We start from the raw sequence: 20,652 nt of genomic DNA, 5'->3' as shown, positions 1-20,652 counted from the left end.
CACAGATGGTGTAAATCACAGATGGGGTAAATTACAGATGGGGTAAATTACAGATTGAAATCATAGATGGTGTAAATCACAAGTGGGGTAAGCTAAGATTGTGTAAATCACAGATTGTGCAAATCACAGATTGGGTAAATCACAGAGGGTGTAAATCATAGATGGGGTAAGCTAAGATTGTGAAAATCACAGATGGTGTAAATAACAGATGGGGTAAATCACAGATGGTGTAAGCTATGATTGTGTTAATCAGAGATAGTGTAAATCACTGATGGTGTAAATCATAGATGGGGTAAATCATAGATGGGGTAAACACAGATGGTGTAAATATTGCTGGCTTTGTGGTCTAAACACTCTCCTCTGACCACCTGGGCTGCATAATCAACTTTATTAAAGTTAAACTTAATTGAACTTTAATGCATACATTTGGCTCTTTCTTCATACACTCAGGTGTGCTAATGAGTTACTTGGAAGACATGCTAGGCTTTCAAGATTAAGTCAGGAAGTGTTCCTGGGCTACAGTGAAGAGACATGCAATTAGGGCATCAGGATGCCATCTAGTTAGAACTGAATTTGGCAGCGCAATGTCAGCAGGATGGAATACTACTCCAGAGCTGTCTGCCTTAGACCTCTACACTGAAACATTCATGAAAATGGGTCTCTTGTCACCGTATTTATTTGTTTGTCATTATTGCACTGGTTCTTAAAAACATATTCTGATTATTCTCTCAGATACAGAACCCGAACTATAGTGCAACATGGCCTAATTTCTGAACCAGCTCAATGTTACATAAAATCTATTTCTTTATTAATGGTCAGATACTGAATCTATGTTTAAGAGATGAGGAGAATCTAACAATTAGTGTATCTGACAATGCTTGAAGTTGCTATGAATGATTAACCAAGGGTTATGCACTAAGTATTTCAAGGGACTCTCTACTGTTTTTCAGCTGTTTGTCAATATGGCATAGTACACAGTATAGTATTATATAGTATAGTCCAGTCTACTACAGTATAGAAATGCATAGTATAGTAGACTATAGTGTAGTCCAGTCTAGGTCAGTATAGTATAGCATAGTGAACTGTCAGGGTTTTGTGGGAGAGAATACCACACGGGAGGCAGGTACAAACCTAACGCGAGACATCCTTACTAAATGATGGTCCAAAGTAACAAAAATAGTGGGCAAACAAAACTCAGGGGCAGAATGAGACAGGCCACTATCTTCAGAAAACAGGAAAAAATTAGGCAAAAAAAGACTTGGATTTTCGGATTCATAAAGCCAGTTCAGCTTTACTTTGAGTCAGTTACTATGGCAACCTAAACCGTGAAGCAAAGCCTTCAACTAACCCTAAGTTTCTCCTCCCTTTTTAGCTGATCCCTGAAGACTAAAGGAGGTATCAGACACGGCATGTGAGTGTTTTTCGTGTTTTCTGAACAACATTCTCAGCCCTCATATCATTCATATGACACATCATGAACATGCTCACAATTTGGAACAAATTCTTCGTGTTGAACTTAGTTGTTTTGCCAAAGACCGTTTTCTATACCATCAGTGATGCTGAGAGTATTTCCAGGCCAACCGTCTTTCAGGCCGTCAGACTCTGAACCCTGACACGTTCGGCCCTTGCTGGCTTTGTGGTCTAAACTCTCTACTCTCACCACCTGGCCTGCATAATCAACATTATTGATCTTGATTGAGCTTTAGTGACGCATTCGGTCCTTTCTTCATACATTTAAGTGTGCTAATGAGTTACTTGGAAGACATGCTTAAGTCAGGAAGTGTTCCAGGGCTACAGTGAAGAGCTGTGCAATTAGGGCATCCGGGTGCCTTTACACGTCTGCGTTGTTCCCAAGACACAGACCCACAAGACACATCAAAAAAAGAGTCCACAGAATTGCAGGTATCAGTCTAAGCAGTAATGTATTTGTTTAATAATAACAATAAATTGTATTTATTTAGCGCACTTTAACAAACAAGTTTAGTATGAAGCTTGAGCCTTAAAGCATTAATCTGAGAATTTTATATAGTTTGGGGTTTCCAGATGTGACTCGGATAGGCACTCGTCATTCCTGTCACAGCTTCCTCAGTATATAAAGGAGATTATGCGGACAGGAAGTCTTTCCACAGCATTAAGGTGCAGTTATGGCTAAATAGTATCTTTCAGCACTTCAAGTGAAAGATACTTTGTAATGCAACTACTGCAGCTACTTACCGTTCTGCGCTGTGAAGGTTGAATGTGATGCAGCCAACATCATCAGTGTGGAACCCTCAAGATGAAACCTTTTTTTTTTAAATAAACACTTATGAGTTGACACGGTCAGTCATTTTTTCCGACCACGCCAGCAGCTTTTGCTTTTTTGCTACTGCAAATGCAATCCAAGTCTTTTTTTGCCTAATTTTTTCCTGTTTTCTGAAGATAGTGGCCTGTCTCATTCTGCCCCTGAGTTTTGTTTGCCCACTTTATATTTGTTACTTTGGACCATCATTTAGTAAGGATGTCTCGCGTTAGGTTTGCACCTGCCTCCCGTGTGGTTGCAAATGTTCTTCTTAAATATGAAATACATATATGGTCATCATCTGCAGACACACTCTGATAAATCATGTCATCTGCATTCCATTGATAATGGCTTTTTTATCTCCTCATGCACGTGCTTTACTCAGGGTTATTTTAACTCAGAGCTCATTGAACTAATCATGTGTCCTGAAACCAAAATCTCAAGAGTTTGACAGCTCAGAGTGAGCCGACCCAGCGTTCAGGTTCAAACCTACTTCCTGAAACAGTCCCCCAGCAGTCGATCTGGCATAGATCAAAAGAAAACACAGGTTATAAATACACAGACCTATTGACAGAAAGACAGATGATAGGAGGAAAACAACAGGGAACAAGTTGTAATCATTGTTATCAGGTGAGAGGCAGGGACAAGAGCACATGGACACTGTAAATAAACAAAAGCACAGGGAAAAGAGAAAACAAAAAAATTATGACAGACAGGAACACATAAAAGTATATCATAGTACAGTATAGCGGGAGTACAGTATATCACAGCACTGTATAGTATAGTATAGTATAGTATAGCAGAAATTGTTTTCCCACTCCCATATGATGTAATGATGTATGTATTGTCAATGGTCATTTCTTCATTTTACAAAAAGCCTGACAGATTTGATGTAATACATTATATGTTATCTAATAAAAACAAAATGTGGGGTCTATCTAAGGCCACTGAAATAAAATAATATTCAAGGGAAGCACCCTTCCAGGCATATTATAGGACAGGGAATCTGAAGCTAGCATGCATCAGGGGCTACAGAGATCATTTAACTGCTGCACTTCTATCTCAAGCCTTGATACTTGAAATGCATCCAGCAGGAATCGCTTCTGTTTTGATTGCACCTTTCAAGGGACAAAACCAGCAGATCAATCCATTGTGTGCATCCTGAACAGGCCCTGCAAACCCTTGGCCGTCCCTCGGGTTTGCCTCCATCCACCTCACAGTCTCATTAACAACAGGAGATCACACGGCACTAAATCTAAATGTCAATTAAAGGTACAGTCTTCAATTCCGATCCAATACACTCACCTAATTGCTTCACACAGGAATTCTCTAGATGTCAGTTCAGTGTATGCACTCCAAAAAACTGCAGTATTTGTACACAGTCTTGGCGATGAAACAAGCATAGAGGCTAGGACCGAGCCTTACACTTTTTCGGCCAATCAGAGGTCACGGAAGGGAGGGGTTTACATTGATCAACTGTTTGAACTTAAAGATCAACAACCTTTCATCAGAATCATGGACCGTGCTTTAAAAAAGGAATATGCTGAGAGCCAGGCAGGAGTTGCTTGCTGTGGGGGTTGCACTCTCCGTAGACATCCCTTCTCTCACCACATGTTCTGGATAATCAATTATTGATCCGCCAGACATATTTCCTCCTTCTCCATACACTCAGGTGTGATACTAAGGCAGCTGGAAGACACTCCAGGCTGCCAGGACTAAGACAGGGAAGTGTTCCAGGGCTACATTCAATGCATCTGAATGCCATCTAGATTGAGTTATATTTGACAGGACAGCGCTGGCATAATGGAACATGAATCCAAAAAATATTCCCAGCATCTTTTTCAGTTTTTTGCAGTTAAATCACTTCAATCATTATTTTCACTGATCCTCTCCGGCTTGAAAATAACTGCAGCATTGTGAGTTGATGATGTTTTTACATATCAAATCAGTTCATTACAAACACATCAAAATAACCTAAATCAAAGTCCTTGGATCCTTATAGACAGGAAGATAAAAACAACAGCCACATTGATAATCTCAACGCCATTGTCAGGATATTTCTGCTGAAATGTTTGTATTTGGATAAATTCTTTGACATGCTTTACCACAACAAGCAAATATGGGAAATACTTGAAAGAACTAAAGACTTGGTGACAAGCTTTTTATTTTGTACTCTCAAAATTACACATTGCAAAAACAGCTCAATTCCCCCATCTACTGGTTGAGACACAAATTTAACACAACTTGAGGAAAGACAGATACAAAATGATTGAACTCAGTGAGATCCTTTTAATATCAGGCCATCTTTAGTGTCAACAAATGTATGTATTAATTATCCATAACATGTCAAATTTTGTCATCTAGTGTGTGTGTGTGCATGCTTATGTTCCCTAAATAACTTTAAAGTGTTAAAAAAGTTTTGCATGTTATTTTTACTGGAAACAGGGCAAAATAGTGTCTAAACAAAGTATTTTCCTAAATTGTAATTCATTAATGCACACAAATTTTCATTGGCTCATTGGAATTCAGTAATGCACACAAAATGTATTCAAACATGCAAACACCGTTCATGTAATCATTTTAATTTGTCATGTGATATATACAAATGTGTACAATGTTGGTTGTCAGTCCTCTGAATTTAACCTTATGTTTAACATTCTATATTTAACATTTAATTTAATATTCTACTCTGCTGCAAGCCTGCCCTCATGCCTACTGTAGGTTCCCTTCAGACTGGTTCATCTTTAGGTATTTAATAAAGCTGCCAATTACTTGCATGTACTGATCTGAGTTGTATCCCAAAAAAACAATGGGCCTAATTCTTGAACATTTTCTGAAGTTTCTTCTGAAATGTTTGTTACGGACTTCGGAAAACCAGTGTAAGAAAAAAATCCCCGCCAGATTCATGAACGCCTGAACATGTCTTCTTACGCAGCAGAAGTGTTCTGACCTGTGCTCCCCCGAAAGCAGTGTCGTTGCGTTCCATTGGGGAAGCGTTTTTTTAAATAAATAAATAAATCACTTGTCATTGCAAACGAATGACAATTCATAATAAGCATGAAAACACGATTATTTTATTTTATGTATCAGCCTAAAATGTATCTTAAATCCATCATGGAACAAATAATTCTCATGTGACTCATGTGACTCAGAATTGTTCTTTGCCCAGGGCCTCCAATTTGCTATTCGCGCCCCCTGCCCGGAAGAGGTTTCTTAAATTGAAAGTGCACCTGGATTTGCAGCTCCTTATAAGGGCACGCAACTGTAGTGACGTGTGCATTCGGAATCGTCCAAATCCACGCAAAAGCAACTCAAAAGCGAGTCATGTCAAAGCGGAAAGCGAGCACTGTTTTCGCGTAAACGCAGATCTCGCTTCACCGGTGCAGAGGTGGAGGTACTGTTGCAGGATGAGATGTGCCCATTCTATTCCAATATGGCTCATCAACGCGCAATATGGCTATCAACGCGATTGAGTTAAGTGTTTATTTATTTATTCACTTACATTTGCAGTGTTCGTGTAGTCCTTTTATTTATTTTAGGACAGCACGATGCCTCATAGAATCATGACTATAAATGTGAAACGTAATTGTTCATGATACAAATTCTCTTGTATTTATTATTATTATAATTATTTTAATCTGAGGATGTCTGTAGAGTTGATGTGAACGCAATCAACAACGATTTCTCACAAATTCAGCCCTTAACACTTCTAACACGGAGCGGCCCAGTGGGGCATCTTATGGTTTTTGGAGGAATCGCATTTGAGAAAACGCTCAACTTTTTCGCGTTCAGAAAGTCTTCTGAAGTTCAGAACCAATCCCAGGTGAGAAAACTACCATGAATGCCAAATTTGTTCCTAAATCCACCTGAAGTGGAGTTCAGAAGAAATTCCTTCATAAATTCTTCTCAAATACATTCGAGAATGAGGCCCAATGTTTCCTTAAAATACTTTTAAATTAAAGCTAATGGTATTGTGCATTAGTTCTTATCCAAAAACAAGTATGAAACATGTCATATAAAATCAAATTGCAAAGAGTCAGCAGAACATGTTTGCTACAAACTAATCATAATCAGAACACTATCAACACATGTTAAAAAGGCGTACAAATGTATTTCTATGGATCGATCCCTATAGGATGCTGCCTCTAACTTGCAAGGTCTACTGCAAGATCCTACTAAATAAAAAAATAAAAAAAAGTTTGAGGTCTGAGACATTCCTGCCTCAAGGAGAAAACAGCCTGGTTACCATAGTCACCCATTTGCTTAAATTAGGTGGGATGAATTTTGTAGTTTGATCACTTATGTCTCTCAGATGTGCTTGAGGACAACAACGCTAAGGCCATGGCTTTAAATCCCAGTAAGCTCTTACATCCTCATAGAATTGATAATTTACATGGCTCTAAATGGCACTGGATAGAAGTGTTTCCCCAAATTTGACATACAAATGCTTTCCCAATATTACAGATAACACAAATGCTATGTACCCTTGACATGTGACAGAGGGGGGACATTTTTTGTCTTGATGGAAATAAGATGAGCATATGGGAGCGAAAACTAAAATTGCAACCGCTCCTCCTCGCTCGAGATGTAAGGACAACACAGAATCATGACTAAAAAATCTACAGCTCTGTCCACATCCCTGAGTCTATTCTGACCTGCCTTGCCTTATCGTTTGGAATGACAAAGACAGATCTGTACTTTTTCCTTGTTTGTTGATGAAATTAGAAGAATGATGTGTGTAATTATGAAGGTGTTCTTATTAATCATAAGATGTTTAGATCAATTGGCTCATTTACTATGGTAACCAGAATTAGTTTCTCTTCTTCCTTTTTCAACAATATCTAATTTATTTTGTTTCATTTACTTCAATTATAGGCCACATGTTTTCACTTGAACTGTTTTTCACTGAACAGTTTTCCCCATATTGGTTTCTCATTTATCCTCATGACATTTAAAAAAAAAAAACACTCCCAATCAACCCCACTTCAGAACAGATAAATGATCAAGCCCTGCCATTTGGAAAGTTACACCAACTTCCCCTGTATGTAAAAATCAAGAATCTCAAAAGGTCATGTACAAATGTCAAATGATTTTTAAAAATAACTGATTTATGTATCCCATTTCTTCTTAAAAAAGAGCTGCTTGACTGCTGTGTTCAGTCTTGGAAGATGTCCTGTCAGCCATCAGCAAAACTGAAATGTGCAAGAATAAAATATTTCAACAGGGAGACAATGGAGAGATAAAAATCTGCTAATACCACTAGTTTAGAGTAGCAGTTTTGACTAAGAAAATGTCTTATTTGTAGCGTTGTTGTATTTTTTTTATCAACTTTCTCTTTTGTGTATTGTGTAAGAACTTTACCATGCGCATCAGCTAAACAAACAATAAAAAGTTTCTATCCAGAGCATCTGTTTGAGTGAGTTTGTGGAGATGGTTAGTGACAGTATGTCTACATTACCTTCCAGCGGTTTCCACACTCATTGCACAGCACAAAGGTGGTCATGGGCTCATCAGCACTGCGGGTCTGAACCTGTGGGCAGGCAGAAAGACAGTTTTATCATGAGGCCTTCCTTTCATTTTTAACCCATCCCATGTGCAAAACAGATAAGCAGGAAGGAGACTGTAAGGGGAGCAAAGGACCAGTGCCACGAAGTTCAAGCAAGTTGTATGTCTGCAACATTTCATAAGTGGACTTCAGGAGTGTATCCTTTAGGCCTACTGAAGGCTTTTTGTCCTGACAGGTGCCGTACCTGGTTGTAGCTGCAGTTCCTCTTCTTGCACTTGCTGCACTGGAGCAAGTCGGTGGTGGTGCCCGTGGTCTTGGCCAACTGGTGCTCACGGATGGCCTCCTGGGTCAAGGTGTTTCTCAGTTGCTTCAGATCATCACTGGCCATTTCCTGCCGGAAATGAAGAAGACAGCAGTGTGAGCCATCACAGCAGGACAAAAAACTGTTTGCCTGACAACGATCTGATCTGAACTGCACCATAAAGCCAACTGCTACTTGGGCGTATACACAGTATCTCAATCACAAATAAGAAATTTGATGGTGACCTGATATAAAGTAAAGGTACAAATCATGTCAAGTGCTTTTAATTATTTAAACTGTGTATTACATCCATTAAGCTGAATGAACTCTAGACTCTGTCATCCTCTTTTGTTACTTCTTGAAGTATCATCTACTGCCGATCCACGTTGTCATCTAATACTCATCTACATGACCTCATCTAAAAGAACTGATCTGGAAACAGCTGGCTGTTACCTCTGCGCTCATGGTGGCGAATCGAAGCAGATCGATGGATCCTGCCAGGACGTTCTTGCGCAGGTTGGGGTTCTTCGGATCCTTCAGGTTACTGATGCGGCTACGCACCCTGTTCTTATACTTCATATCCGTGACCTTAAGTTCCTTATAGATATGTACGGCTGGAGTCAAGGACCTCTAATGCATCAGCATGGTAATGTTAACACAATCACAGAAGAGTTTATTAATCAAGAAGATTGACTTTCTCAGATTTTAGTTCAACAAGCTGATCTGGACAGAAGGGAACACCGTGACAGAGAGTTTATTGGTCAATATAGATGTTTATAAGACTCAAGCTTAAGAGTACAGAGAGAAAAAGCATAAGAGTTAATGTTTATGTGTGTTGTTGTGATCTAGACTCTGGACTCAAGCAGAAGGATATAGTCTTCAATTTCTGCTGCCATGGCATCACAGTTTATTCCATAGACTTTATAATCATCTGTTTGGGTGAGAGAGAATCACAGCCTTCAGTGTCACGTCAGCAGTACAGTGGGGCAGGTTGGTTACAAATAAGGAGGGGAAGATTATTATTAACTTCAATATTTAGTTGTTAAAAGAAACTATTAGTAAAATGACATAACATCACTGAGGTCATTATTATTTCTTATGCATGATAACAAATACATTGAATCCTGAGATCCTAAATGTTAATTAGAATGTGTTTACAAAAATAAACCTTCAACTCAAAGTAGCTTGCATTGTAATTTACTTGTTATTTGCTCTGGATAAAAGGTTCTGTCACATGACTGATAAAATGCTATATATACAGTATATATATACAAAGGGCTGCCACCAGTCATAGAGGATAAAGCCACACTTGTGCATTGATAACTGCTAGCGGCAGCGACAACACTGCCCTCGTTGCCCTACCATCTGTACTATCTGTACTTTACCATTGTTACTATCTGTACTTTACCATCTTTACTATCTGTAGTTTACCGTCTGTACTATCTGTAATTTACCATCTGTTCTATCTGTACTTTACCATCTTTGCTATCTGTAATTTACCGTCTGTACTGCCTATACTTTACAATCTGTACTATCTGTACTTTACCGTTGGTACTATCTCTACTTTACCGTCTGTACTTAAGGCAGCTGTCAGCATCTCGATACACTTGTCCCGGATTGTTTCCCCTGTGAGCAGCCGTGGAGATAGTGGACCCCCTGGGGAATTGAAGAACGGGGACATGGGGCTCCCGGGCGTTGACGGGGTTTTAGGGGTGTCCAGTTTCCCCTTGCTATTCATCAGAGAGAACAAGTGCAAAATCAATAATTCACATACTCCAGAGTTTGTTTTGTGACCATAATTATAAATCTGAAATGTATGGTGTTTATTCAAGTAAATAGTTTACGCTGTGCTATAATTTTAATGTTCATTTTAAATGGGTTTAAAGCAAGAGGATGTGTTTCCATACCGCCCATCCAGGCTATCAGTAGAAGCTTTCCTCTGGAGGGGTCCAGGATGAGCCAACTTGGAGCCATGTGACTCTCTACAGTTAAAAGACAGACATGCTGTGATTGACATGTGCAGAGACATTATTTAGGAGACGGCTGTAGTGAACTAACACAGAATTGTTTCACTTCTACATATTATTTTCCAATGCAACTATGAAAAAATAATGAAATGAAAATAAATAAATAGATAATGGTATTGCTGTGCTTCAAAACAACACAAACCTTCAGACAAGGTCATTAATAACTTTACTATTTAATGGTTTAACATTGAACTTTATTATTTATTTAAAGCTGTTCTTGCCTCTCCCCTTTGAGCTTCTTAGCTGGCAGTGAGCTTGCAGACTTTGAGCTGGTAGAGTCTCTCCTGAAGAGAAAGAAAAAAGGCTTTGATTTATTTTTCATGAAGAAACAACACTTATATCCACATAACTGTGCCTAGGGACGCTGTGTTTACCTCTCAGGTTTAGAGTCACTCAGCTGCCGTTTCACATGATGACCTAACTTGGCTTCAGAAGACTCCTTCCTGCACATAAAAGACAAAACATTTGAACTCAAATGCCTGTTTACAACTGCCAACACAGGTGGAGGTGTGAATAGTGTGAATAGGATACATCAGTGACAATGGGGTGCTTTTACTTTAAAAAGTTGTGTACTTCGTGAGAGCTAAATGTAGTTTTTTTGGGGGGGGCCCTGATAATGCAGGCCACCAAGCACCAGTTCACAAAATGTCTGTTTCCATGCCAACCTTTCTTTCTTTCCATCCAGGCTTGGCCTTTTAGACTGCTGTTTGGAATCTGTTGAGTCTTTCCTGGAAAATTCAGAAGTGCTTTTGCAGAAAACCATCTAGCCAAGAGATGATGTGATTTCCATGCATGATAATCTATTTGTATTTGACAAGGGTCTTAATAAAAGCAAATAACAGTCTTCAAATTTCAAGGGCAAAAAAAGTACTTAATAATTCACTGGCTTCAGCAAATTACAACAAGTCTGTCATTTGTATGATGTGGACTAGGCTACAGCCAAACTGTTAGTAATCACACCAGAGAGAGGCCCAACCTGTCTTTTTTTATCTCCACTGACGGCTTTTTGGGAGGTTTACTGTCCCCTGAGTCTTTTCTGTGAAGGGAACATAAACTCATCAATTCTGAAGCCTTCCCTAAAAACAAACCCACATAGATGGAAACAACCCCCATCACGTGCATCAGGAACGTGCCAGGCTGCTGTACCAGCAACAATGCAACACGCAAAGACAAAAAGCCACAAGGTGTCAGGACTCTTAACATTCACTTCACACTGCAATAGCAAATGTTACACTTTGTCTGTTCTAGTATATTAGCAGATTGCAGTTTTTTCAAAAAACCTCAAAGATCTTCCTCGTCTACTCTAAAGGAAGAGCAATTATAATGATTATACTCAGTACTCCTCTGCATGCTGTTTAATTTGGTTATACAGTATTTGCCTAATAAAGGGAAGTGCCTAAACCAGAGAAACACACAAGCCCAGTCCCAATCAGTTGTTATAAGGTGCATGACTGGTCATCAAACAACAAATACAAAATAATGTTGTGGAAATATGGCTGCGTGTAGAGGTATAAACAATATGCATCAAAGCTGTCTATGTGGCATACTCGTCATTCCTCTATACAAACATATGCGTTTATGTAGACACAGCAGAATGGATTCACTCCCTCTACAGATGATTTGGTTACTGAAGCGGATCTAAGAGAGGACCTGAAACTACTGGTGCACATCAGTTTGCAGTTTGAAAACACTCAAATCAAATGCTGTCACTCAAAAACAAACACACACACACACACACACAAACAGGAAAGACCTAATGTGCAGAGATAAAGCACACACACACACATACAAACACACACACACACATCCTGTGTCAGATGCCATGCTAAATTAAGTTCTTGCAAAAGTAGCCTGCAAATGCATTCACAGCCCCACCTCTCTTTCTTCGAGTGCCCAGACGACTGTTTCTGTGTATTATGCTTGAAGTCTGTTGAGTCCTTTCTAAAATAGCCAATAGGGAAGAGAAGTAGCTGTTGAAAATATGATGCAAGTCTGAAGAGTGTGAAGTGTAAAGACAATGCCAAAGGGAAGTCTTCTGTTTAAAAAGCCATGCAATGCAGTCAATGTTAAGACTCTCAAGTGTAAAGACAGCCTATAATAGACTGCCTATAGCTCCAGTTTGGACCCATGATTACAACACCACAAGACACCACCCTAGACCAGACCTGTCCTTCTTAATTTCCTCCACTGGGTGCTTCATAGCTGGGGGGTGAAGACGAAGAGGAAGATGAGGAAGAGGAGTGTGTGGTTCGGGTTCTTTTCTGAACACAAAATCGATAAAGAAAGAAGCTAATTTTTCCCACTCATGCAGCAACACCACACAGAAAAAGGCAGTGAAAAAGGAATTAGTAAAATATGGGCGCCAGGAAGGTGAAAATCTATCCACTTATGGTGCTCATTAAACAGGAATGACTAAAGTTGCAAATGTACAAGGATACACACTAACGGAAATAGAAGATGTCCACCTCCTTTCCTACCACTCTGCTGCAGGCTCTGATAGGTATTTGACTAATACGACGTATACTGACAGAACGTCTCAAATCTGCCCAACTTTCCCATCGATTTAGCAAACATATTTTGATCTGCATTCCACGATTCTAATCCAATACACCTTTTGTCAAATTCGGGTCCTCACTGTCATCTAGCTGTCCGTTCAGTGTTTGCGCTCATAAAACATGTACAGTTCATGCAGAGACCTGGCTCTGACCGAGTCATAAACAAATCCAGCCAATCTACATGTTGCTTCAGTCAGAATGCAGACATTGCAGACTGTGCTTTTAACCAAAGCAACTTACAGTACGCAAGTATCGATACATTTCAAGCAGTACACCTTGAGCACCAATTTAGAACCCAACTCATGACAAGCACTTGTGTTTTGAACACCTTCCTTGCTTTGCAAGTAAATGGACTGCATTTATATACCGCTCATCTACTCATAGAGCGGTGACTAATGCATCAGACATCTACCCATTCACACACCGATGGCAGAGGCTATCTAAGGTGCCAACCTGCACAACAGGAGCGATTGGGGCTTCAGTCAAGGAGCTCAAGGAGGTGGTGGGATCAAACTAGTCCAGAACAAACAACCTTCCGATTGCTGAACAACTCCTCTACCTCCTGAACCACTATCACACACGCTTGGTCAGACAGACAATGCCTCTGTGACCTGACCTCTCTTTCTTCACCGGAGGAGGATGACGGTGGAGGGGTAAGGGTGCCAGGGGTGCGTTGGGGTCCGGAGGTTCTTTTCTGAACAAACAAGAGTGAAAATGGAAAAAAAATGTACTAAATAATTCCATGTACTAAATAAAATAAACAGGGTAAAATGATTGTTCTTGTTGTTACATTTGTGACATCGCAAATAAACAGCAAAAAAAGAGGGTTCCATTCTATTTCACTGTTCCGCCATCTACACAGCGTTCTATCTTCACAGTACAAAGTACATGTTTACCAAGTACACTACCAAGACTGCAGTAATGTACTGAGATTGAACCCCGAATCTGAGCATCCTCTCATTAACTAACTCTGCTGTATCAGACAAGCCACACATAAACACTACTGAGTCCTGACCTGTCCTTCTTCACCGGTGGGGGGTGGAGATGGAAGGGGAGAGGGGCGAAAGGTGCATTGGGATCCGGAGGTTCTTTTCTGAACAAACAAGAATGAAAATGGAAAAAAAATGTACTAAATAATTCCATGTACTAAATAAAATAAACAGGGTAAAATGATTGCTCTTGTTGTTACATTTGGTCAAATGTGACATCGCAAATAAACAGCAAAAAGGAGGGTTGCATTCTATTTCTATTCGGGATTCGGCATCTACACAGTGTCCTACTATCTTACCAGTACCAAGTACATGTTTACCAAGTACACTACCAAGACTGCAGTAATGTACTGAGATTAAACCCCGAATCTGAGCATCTTCTCGTGAACTAACTCTGCTGTGTCAGACAAGCTACACATAAACATTACTGAGTCCTGACCTGTCCTTCTTCACTGGTGGGGGGTGGAGATGGAAGGGGAGAGGGGCGAAAGGTGCATTGGGATCCGGTGGTTCTTTTCTAAAAAGAGACACACATTCTACAACTCAGGAAACAGAACATAAGGCAGATCATGCAATGATAGAAATGACAGAAAGAGTCGAGACTAAGTGAAATCAGTTCATCAGATGAAATGGTAAAAAATCCCAGGATCGAGAAAGGCCAAACTCTAACTGTTTTTGTTTGAAACACAGCAATGCTGGGCAAAAATGTAAAAGGATCAATGTACAACAACAGCTAGTGCAATACTGGTGCACATGTTCAGCAGACACAGTTATGTCCTCATCCTTATCTATTTCCCTTTTTGACAGAGTTCCTGGTACTTAAGATAGAGCGATAGACCAAGACTTGACAAACGTTGTGTGGGGACTAACAGACATATTTCATAGTTCAACAGTTCATATTAAAGGTGTAACTTTGGACATGATTGTTTTTCTCACTCCTCACAGGAGGATTCAATGGCCTAACCTTTCTTTCTTTATCTCAGCTGCAGGGCGTCTGAATGAAGCAGGAGAATGACTAGGAAGAGAGGAAGGGGGAGGAGAGATAGCAGTGTTTGAGTCTGGTTCTTTTTCTCGTATGGCAAATACAACAAGCACATAAACTATCACACCGATGATGTTTTTGTGGCAAAGTACAGCTAGGTATAACCTGAAAGATAAAGAGGTACAACACTGGCACAAGCAAACTCAGTGAAGCTAATCAGAGTGAATCAAGCAGACACCCTGTTTCCTTCAGGGACTGCTTCAGCTTTAGACCTTTAGCAGACATTACCAGTGCAAGGGAATACTTCATAATCTCCCTCTGGAACGAAATACTGTTTTCTGATTGGCTAATGGGGTGTACATTAAGTTCGTATAACCGGACACCTTGGACGTATAGTCCCAGTAGAAAAGTTAAATCGCCGTTCCATATCAATGCTCTTGAATGGTTACCATTGACAACCAACGTAACGTTTTTTTTTCTTCAAAAAACGCACTACTTTCTCTAACGGGAGCACTAGGCTTCAAATCAAGAATTCATCAGGGTATTATGCATATTAAGTTTCCTAAAGATAAAGGAAATTCTAAATAATAATACAAATAATAATAAAAAAAAATTTGGATGTTGTAAACGGGAGATAAGCGGGATAACGGCCTCCGAGCTGTACAGTTCTACAAAGGTAATGGACTTCGCAGCGTGGAGTTCTTTGCCCCGCAGCGTCCATTACCTTTGTAGAACTGTACAGCTCGTCGGCGGTTATCCCTTACAGTAATAGCCGCTGATGACCTCCCAACATCACAATCTCCACATAGTGTAGGGGATTAATCAGTAAGTCATTTCTGAGCAAGGACTCTAGCATACAATCATGCCTATGAGATCACAAGGCCCATACATGGACACAGTCTGTCTGTCTGACCTCTCCTTCTTCACTTCCACAGACGGACGCCGGGCCGGAGGAAGATGAGGGGAATGAGCAGGAGGAGGAGCGTGAGGCTTTGGCTCTTGGCCTTTTCCATTGACATGTCTGACCATCAACACATAAATGAATGAATAAGTGAACACATGAGCGAATTAATGAATGAATGAGTAAAACTAAATATGTAGATAGACAGACAGATTGATAAATAGACAGACAGACCAACAGATAGATAGATAGATAGATAGATAGATAGATAGATAGATAGATAGATAGATAGATAGATAGATAGATAGATAGATAGATAGATAGATATACAAACAGATAGATCTGTTATAGAATGTATAGAATAGAATCGATTTTTTTCTGTTGAAATGTATGACATATCCAACTGATAATGACTTTAATTAACATGCACACAGAGGCAGTCCCACTGACAAGTGTATGTGGTCTGACCTGTCCTTCTTAATATCTACAGACGCTTTCCTTGGAGGGTGCAGATGATTTGGTGTAACGGATGTGGTCTCAGTCAGATTTTTCCTGAGCAAGAAATGTTATATGCACACCTTTGAAATCAGAGCATAATAGCAGTTCTCAATCATTTTTCCAATCATCCCCTGCAGCCAGACCAAACCATGCATGTTCCCCTGACCTTTCTCTCCTCGCCTCTACACACGGCCGTCTTGGAATATGAATCGGAGGGGGCGGTGGAAACAGTTCATCCATGAGTGTTTTGCTGAATGGAAGATAGGATGAATTTATATCCAGGTTTCAACAGCAGGAATATCACTCCATGCCATTACATGCTGCAGGCCTGTAAGTGTACAAGGCTTTTCACTTCAATCGACAGCATGCTAGGCACAAGCCATCACAAACCAGGCAATCCATGCAACAATAAAATATGAAGATAGCTAGTAACCACGGTTTATGTTAGCCAAACACCATTACTGTCCATCTAAAGCCAATTTATCTGATGTCATCTCCAAAAAGGCATCACAGTCTGCAAGCTAGACTGCAGTTACACACACACACACACACACACACACACACACGCACACACACACACACACACACACACACACAGACAGTGTTGCCACGGACAGACTGCATCCATTCTGACCTCTCTCTCATCATCTCTAGACGTCTGTTTTGGGTTGGAGGAGGACGTGAGGAGGAGTTAGAGGTGGAGTTGAGAGCGCCATTTTTCAACACGTTGTTTCTGCACAAAGGAGACACATCCCTGAGTGGTCCTGCAGCCAGCTATGAGCCGTTACATCATCAGAGCCCTCGGCCCACTCTCACCTTTCTTCTTCCCTTTTGTGCGCCTCTGAAGGTCACGCTTTGCCATCGTCACCTGGCCCTCATTTTGGATTTTGCAGCTCATCATCTCGTTTCTCCTTCTTGTGTCTGTCAGTGTGTTTTTTGAGTAAGTCTAAATCTGGCTTCAAGTCTGCGACTGGCCTCCTCTGGCTAGCCATGAGACAGACAGGTTTTTTCGTGTCTACACATTAAATGCATAACCTTCCCAAACAGTCAGTGTTGACTTTGACTTTGAGTCTTAGTGCATCTCAGTAAATGCAGGAAATGTAGCGTCTGTGTGCTTCTGTCACATGACAGCCTACCGCCAAATTTCTTTCACTTTCACTTCAGCTATCAGTCATTCATCTTCTGGCTGTGTCTGTCGAGGCCAAAGATCAGTTTCTGGGTGGGGTATGGGGTGTGTTTGTAGGTCTATGTTGCAGAACCTACCTGGGCTCATCCTCTGATGCGGTCCTCCTGATGCTTCCTGGTGGTTTGCCAGCCTCTGTTCCATTTTTTATTTCATCTGACTTTTCGGCCTTTTCATTCTGAGCAGATTCTAAAACGGTTCAAACCTAGGTATTAATCCCGAAAAAAATAATGCTGGGAACAAGAAATAATGTTAAGTGTGTTTCTGTCTATAATTGCTTTGCAAGGCCTTACCTAGAAGCTTTTTCCAGTTCTTAATGAGGATCTTTGAAAGTGCAACAACTTCCTCATCAGTACATTGCTTCCTGATTCCATTCACAGACATGCCTATCCTTGTGTCCTTCACAGAAAAACAGAAACTAATGCTTAATATGGTTGAGTTAAATAGAGTTGAGTGTTGTAGTAAAGGGTAGTCTGTGCAACGCCTTCTGTACCTGCAAAAGCTTTAGGGTCATGTTGAAGTTCTGCAGTTCTTTCAGCAGGTCCAAGGCTCCGTCCTGTTTAGAGAAAAATACATGTTAGCACCCCGTCCAGAAAAGGATCCATTCTGTCCTAAAGTCAACTAGTCAACCTTTTAATAATGGACACCAAGATCATAACAATAACAATAACAATCGCGTTTCAAAGCGCGATATTTTGGATATATTCACTTCCCGCCACACCGTAGTTTAGCCTACAGATGGTCTCTTAGAGATATTTAACGTACTTCTTATTTCGTATGAAGTAATTAGCAGGTTAATGGTGATCATCATATACTTAAACTGTAACTGCAGTAGCTCGTAAAGCGTGTCTTATGGGGCCCTCATTGAGTCAAATCTGCATGAAAACAGCCATTGCTTTGGTTGACAGCTGGCATGTTGACAGTAGTACTTCAAGCACCGCCCACACGACCTTGTGCCAGATAAAGCAATACAATATATATATATGCGCATATACAAGTTGCAATCATAGGATCATAGGAAGGATAATGTCAGATTTCGTATTGACTTCCAAAACGAGAAGCGCCGCGAGGGCGCTAAGCCAAATCTAAACAATCCTCTGCCGAACACCTGTTGAGCATTTGAGCCTCGCACTACCGCGCACAGCAACCCCGTTTCACTTCAACAACATTTGACAGATCCATGCTGGTCAGAGTTGCATTTGCTAAACCTCAAACACAGTGCAATTATTTGCGACAGATTGCAGAACGATACTAGCAAATCGCTAAACGTCACGAAAACAACAAACACTCGGTCTACAATGGAGACCACTAAGTGTGCGTTACAACATGCGCTCCCAAATAAACTTCTCACCGTGTTATTTCTAGACACCATCTTGTCCAGTTTTTTAGCAATCCGAACTAGGTCCTCCTCTCGAGTCATACTTGTATGGCATGTATTAGGCGTTATAATGCAAAATGTGTGTATGAATTGATTTCACTTCAATTAATCAACATCAAAATAAGAAAAAAAAATCACGAAATACACGAAGTTTTGATCCCACGCTGATACTGCTCAGTACGTCGAGCCAGGGGGCGGGGGCTCGGCAGCGACACGCTAAAAAAGATGACGGTCAGATCTTTTCAACCACCTGGTCAAAATACCCATGGCAGAGTAGTTGCCACATGACAGCACCTAAATATAGGCTAGATTTTATCAAGGGCCTATTTAGAGCTTTATGCTAGGCTACATTATGAGTACTTAAAACATTTTTGTAAATTTTTCTGTGCTACTGACCTGTGTGTGAAGTGGGATCTAAAGCACACAGATATTTTGCTAGTGTGGTCCGGTATGTAGCCTACGTTATTCTGTGCATGACATAGTATACTATAAGGCTATTGGGTGTCCTTTAATGCGCAGAACGGATGATTTAAGGTGATCTATAACCAGAAATGGAATATAGCATTCATAATTATGTTTGCATAAGTGTATAATATAACCATACGTAACTACAAATCGTTTGTTTTCGTAGCTTTGCATGAGCATTTCGTATTCACATAGGGGGCGGGTCCTCTGGCGTCCGCCATGTTGCACCCCCAAGTTTCTATTGTGTACACTTTTAGCATGCTTTATAACTGTGTATCAAGGTCAAAAGTTCAAACACAGCATTCATTTCCGCTAACAAAAAAATTGGGTAACACTTTATTTGAAGGGGTGTGGATAAGACTTTCGAGACAAGAAAATAATATTTGACAGGTTAGTGTTAATACATAAAGATAAATAGTTTCTTTAAGTCTGATTAGTAGACCTGCCATGGCATGTTTAGGATATGTTTTGTTGTCTTGGGTAATGTAAAGCTGTCATCACAGAGACATTACAAACCATGTCAACTTTGAAATCAAATGTACATAATTGACCAAATAAAGCCTAATGACAACAGTCATAAACATTCAAGACTCCTTTTTGTTAATGACAGGTGTCATGCCATAGTTATGTTGTCAGTCTTATGTACACTCCCTTAAATAAAGTGTTTAAAATTGTTCTCTCTGTATGTCTAAAGCCATTTTGTTGTGCTTACAGGTCTACATTTGTATATGACTCGGATCAATGATTAACGCAATGATTTTACCAGAAGGCTATGCATGTGCATTGACTGCATCTAGAATGTTTTTTGGCATTCCATTGTATTTAGCTTTTTTCTGGAAATATAAATTGAATGAATGAATTTGACGTTTGAAAATAATGACCAATGTTGCAGCCGTAAAAATTTAGACACACTGAACCAACACGAATATTGGAGAAATATTAGACCTATATGCTACGATTAACTCTTAAATTAAGATGGTCTCTTTCTCCCAACTTTTGCGTTTTTGTCTTTTATGGGGAGAAATTACCTCAGTGTAGCCTATGATGATAATAATAGGCCTCCCACAACACCTCTGTTCCAGAACACCTCTGCCTTGAGAGAGAAAAACATACATTTAAAGCGCAAATAAAGTGACCTCTTGGTTCTAATTCACGTCAGATGATATTTCACGTGAGTAAAAATCAAATTAGCTCAATTTAAAATGGGCCACATGTTGTTTGTAGCTGGCGGGACACACAGCGTGTTGCTCCCTGGGGCATGTCCTGTCCGATATTTGACCCTTAGCAGGTGCAAGTTATTGCATTTTTGTGCGCTAGTATGTATTGCCATTGAGAGTAACTGAACATACAGATAGGCCTACTTGTACATTGGCTTTTCTTCCAGCAGAGGGTGCTATAGCACCATAAAAATGATCCTTGGTCACTGCAGTGGTTATAATAGAACCAATGAAATCACTACATTTAATTTTACACCACAAACTCATTACATTACAAACTGATTCTCCTCTGTGTGGAAGTAAAAAATATTTTTGTCTATATAATGCATTGAAAAAAGTATTGTGCATTTTGAGTGTGAATTCTAGTCATCA

General features: G+C 40.1%; 1 protein-coding gene across 3 annotated transcripts; it reads right to left on the bottom strand.

Annotated features, from left to right (window-relative positions):
* Window positions 1–6,309: 6,309 nt before the first annotated feature.
* Window positions 6,310–18,797, bottom strand: tcea3 (transcription elongation factor A (SII), 3). Of its 3 annotated transcripts, none has more exons than XM_080858413.1 (25): window positions 18,572–18,797; window positions 17,714–17,776; window positions 17,514–17,619; window positions 17,301–17,409; window positions 16,672–16,770; window positions 16,204–16,287; window positions 16,008–16,091; window positions 15,528–15,659; window positions 14,621–14,671; window positions 14,096–14,173; window positions 13,683–13,760; window positions 13,284–13,361; window positions 12,278–12,373; window positions 11,988–12,053; window positions 11,089–11,148; window positions 10,778–10,840; window positions 10,487–10,555; window positions 10,334–10,396; window positions 9,993–10,067; window positions 9,655–9,815; window positions 8,960–9,016; window positions 8,539–8,693; window positions 8,029–8,175; window positions 7,737–7,808; window positions 6,310–7,470 (listed from the first exon to the last, which is right to left on the bottom strand). In XM_080858413.1, exons 1-25 carry the CDS (start codon window positions 18,638–18,640, stop codon window positions 7,462–7,464), a joined length of 2,124 nt encoding a protein of 707 aa, XP_080714539.1. In that variant the 5' UTR covers window positions 18,641–18,797; the 3' UTR covers window positions 6,310–7,461. The 3 variants fall into 3 exon arrangements, with proteins under 3 accessions (XP_080714539.1, XP_080714540.1, XP_080714541.1); XM_080858414.1 differs by having other exon boundaries at window positions 15,552–15,659; XM_080858415.1 differs by lacking the exons at window positions 15,528–15,659; window positions 16,008–16,091; window positions 16,204–16,287.
* Window positions 18,798–20,652: the final 1,855 nt, after the last annotated feature.

This window comes from Sprattus sprattus (assembly GCF_963457725.1).
Source record: "Sprattus sprattus genome assembly, chromosome: 19".
Lineage (NCBI taxonomy): Eukaryota > Metazoa > Chordata > Actinopteri > Clupeiformes > Clupeidae > Sprattus > Sprattus sprattus.
This window is presented reverse-complemented; position numbering and strand designations above follow the sequence as displayed.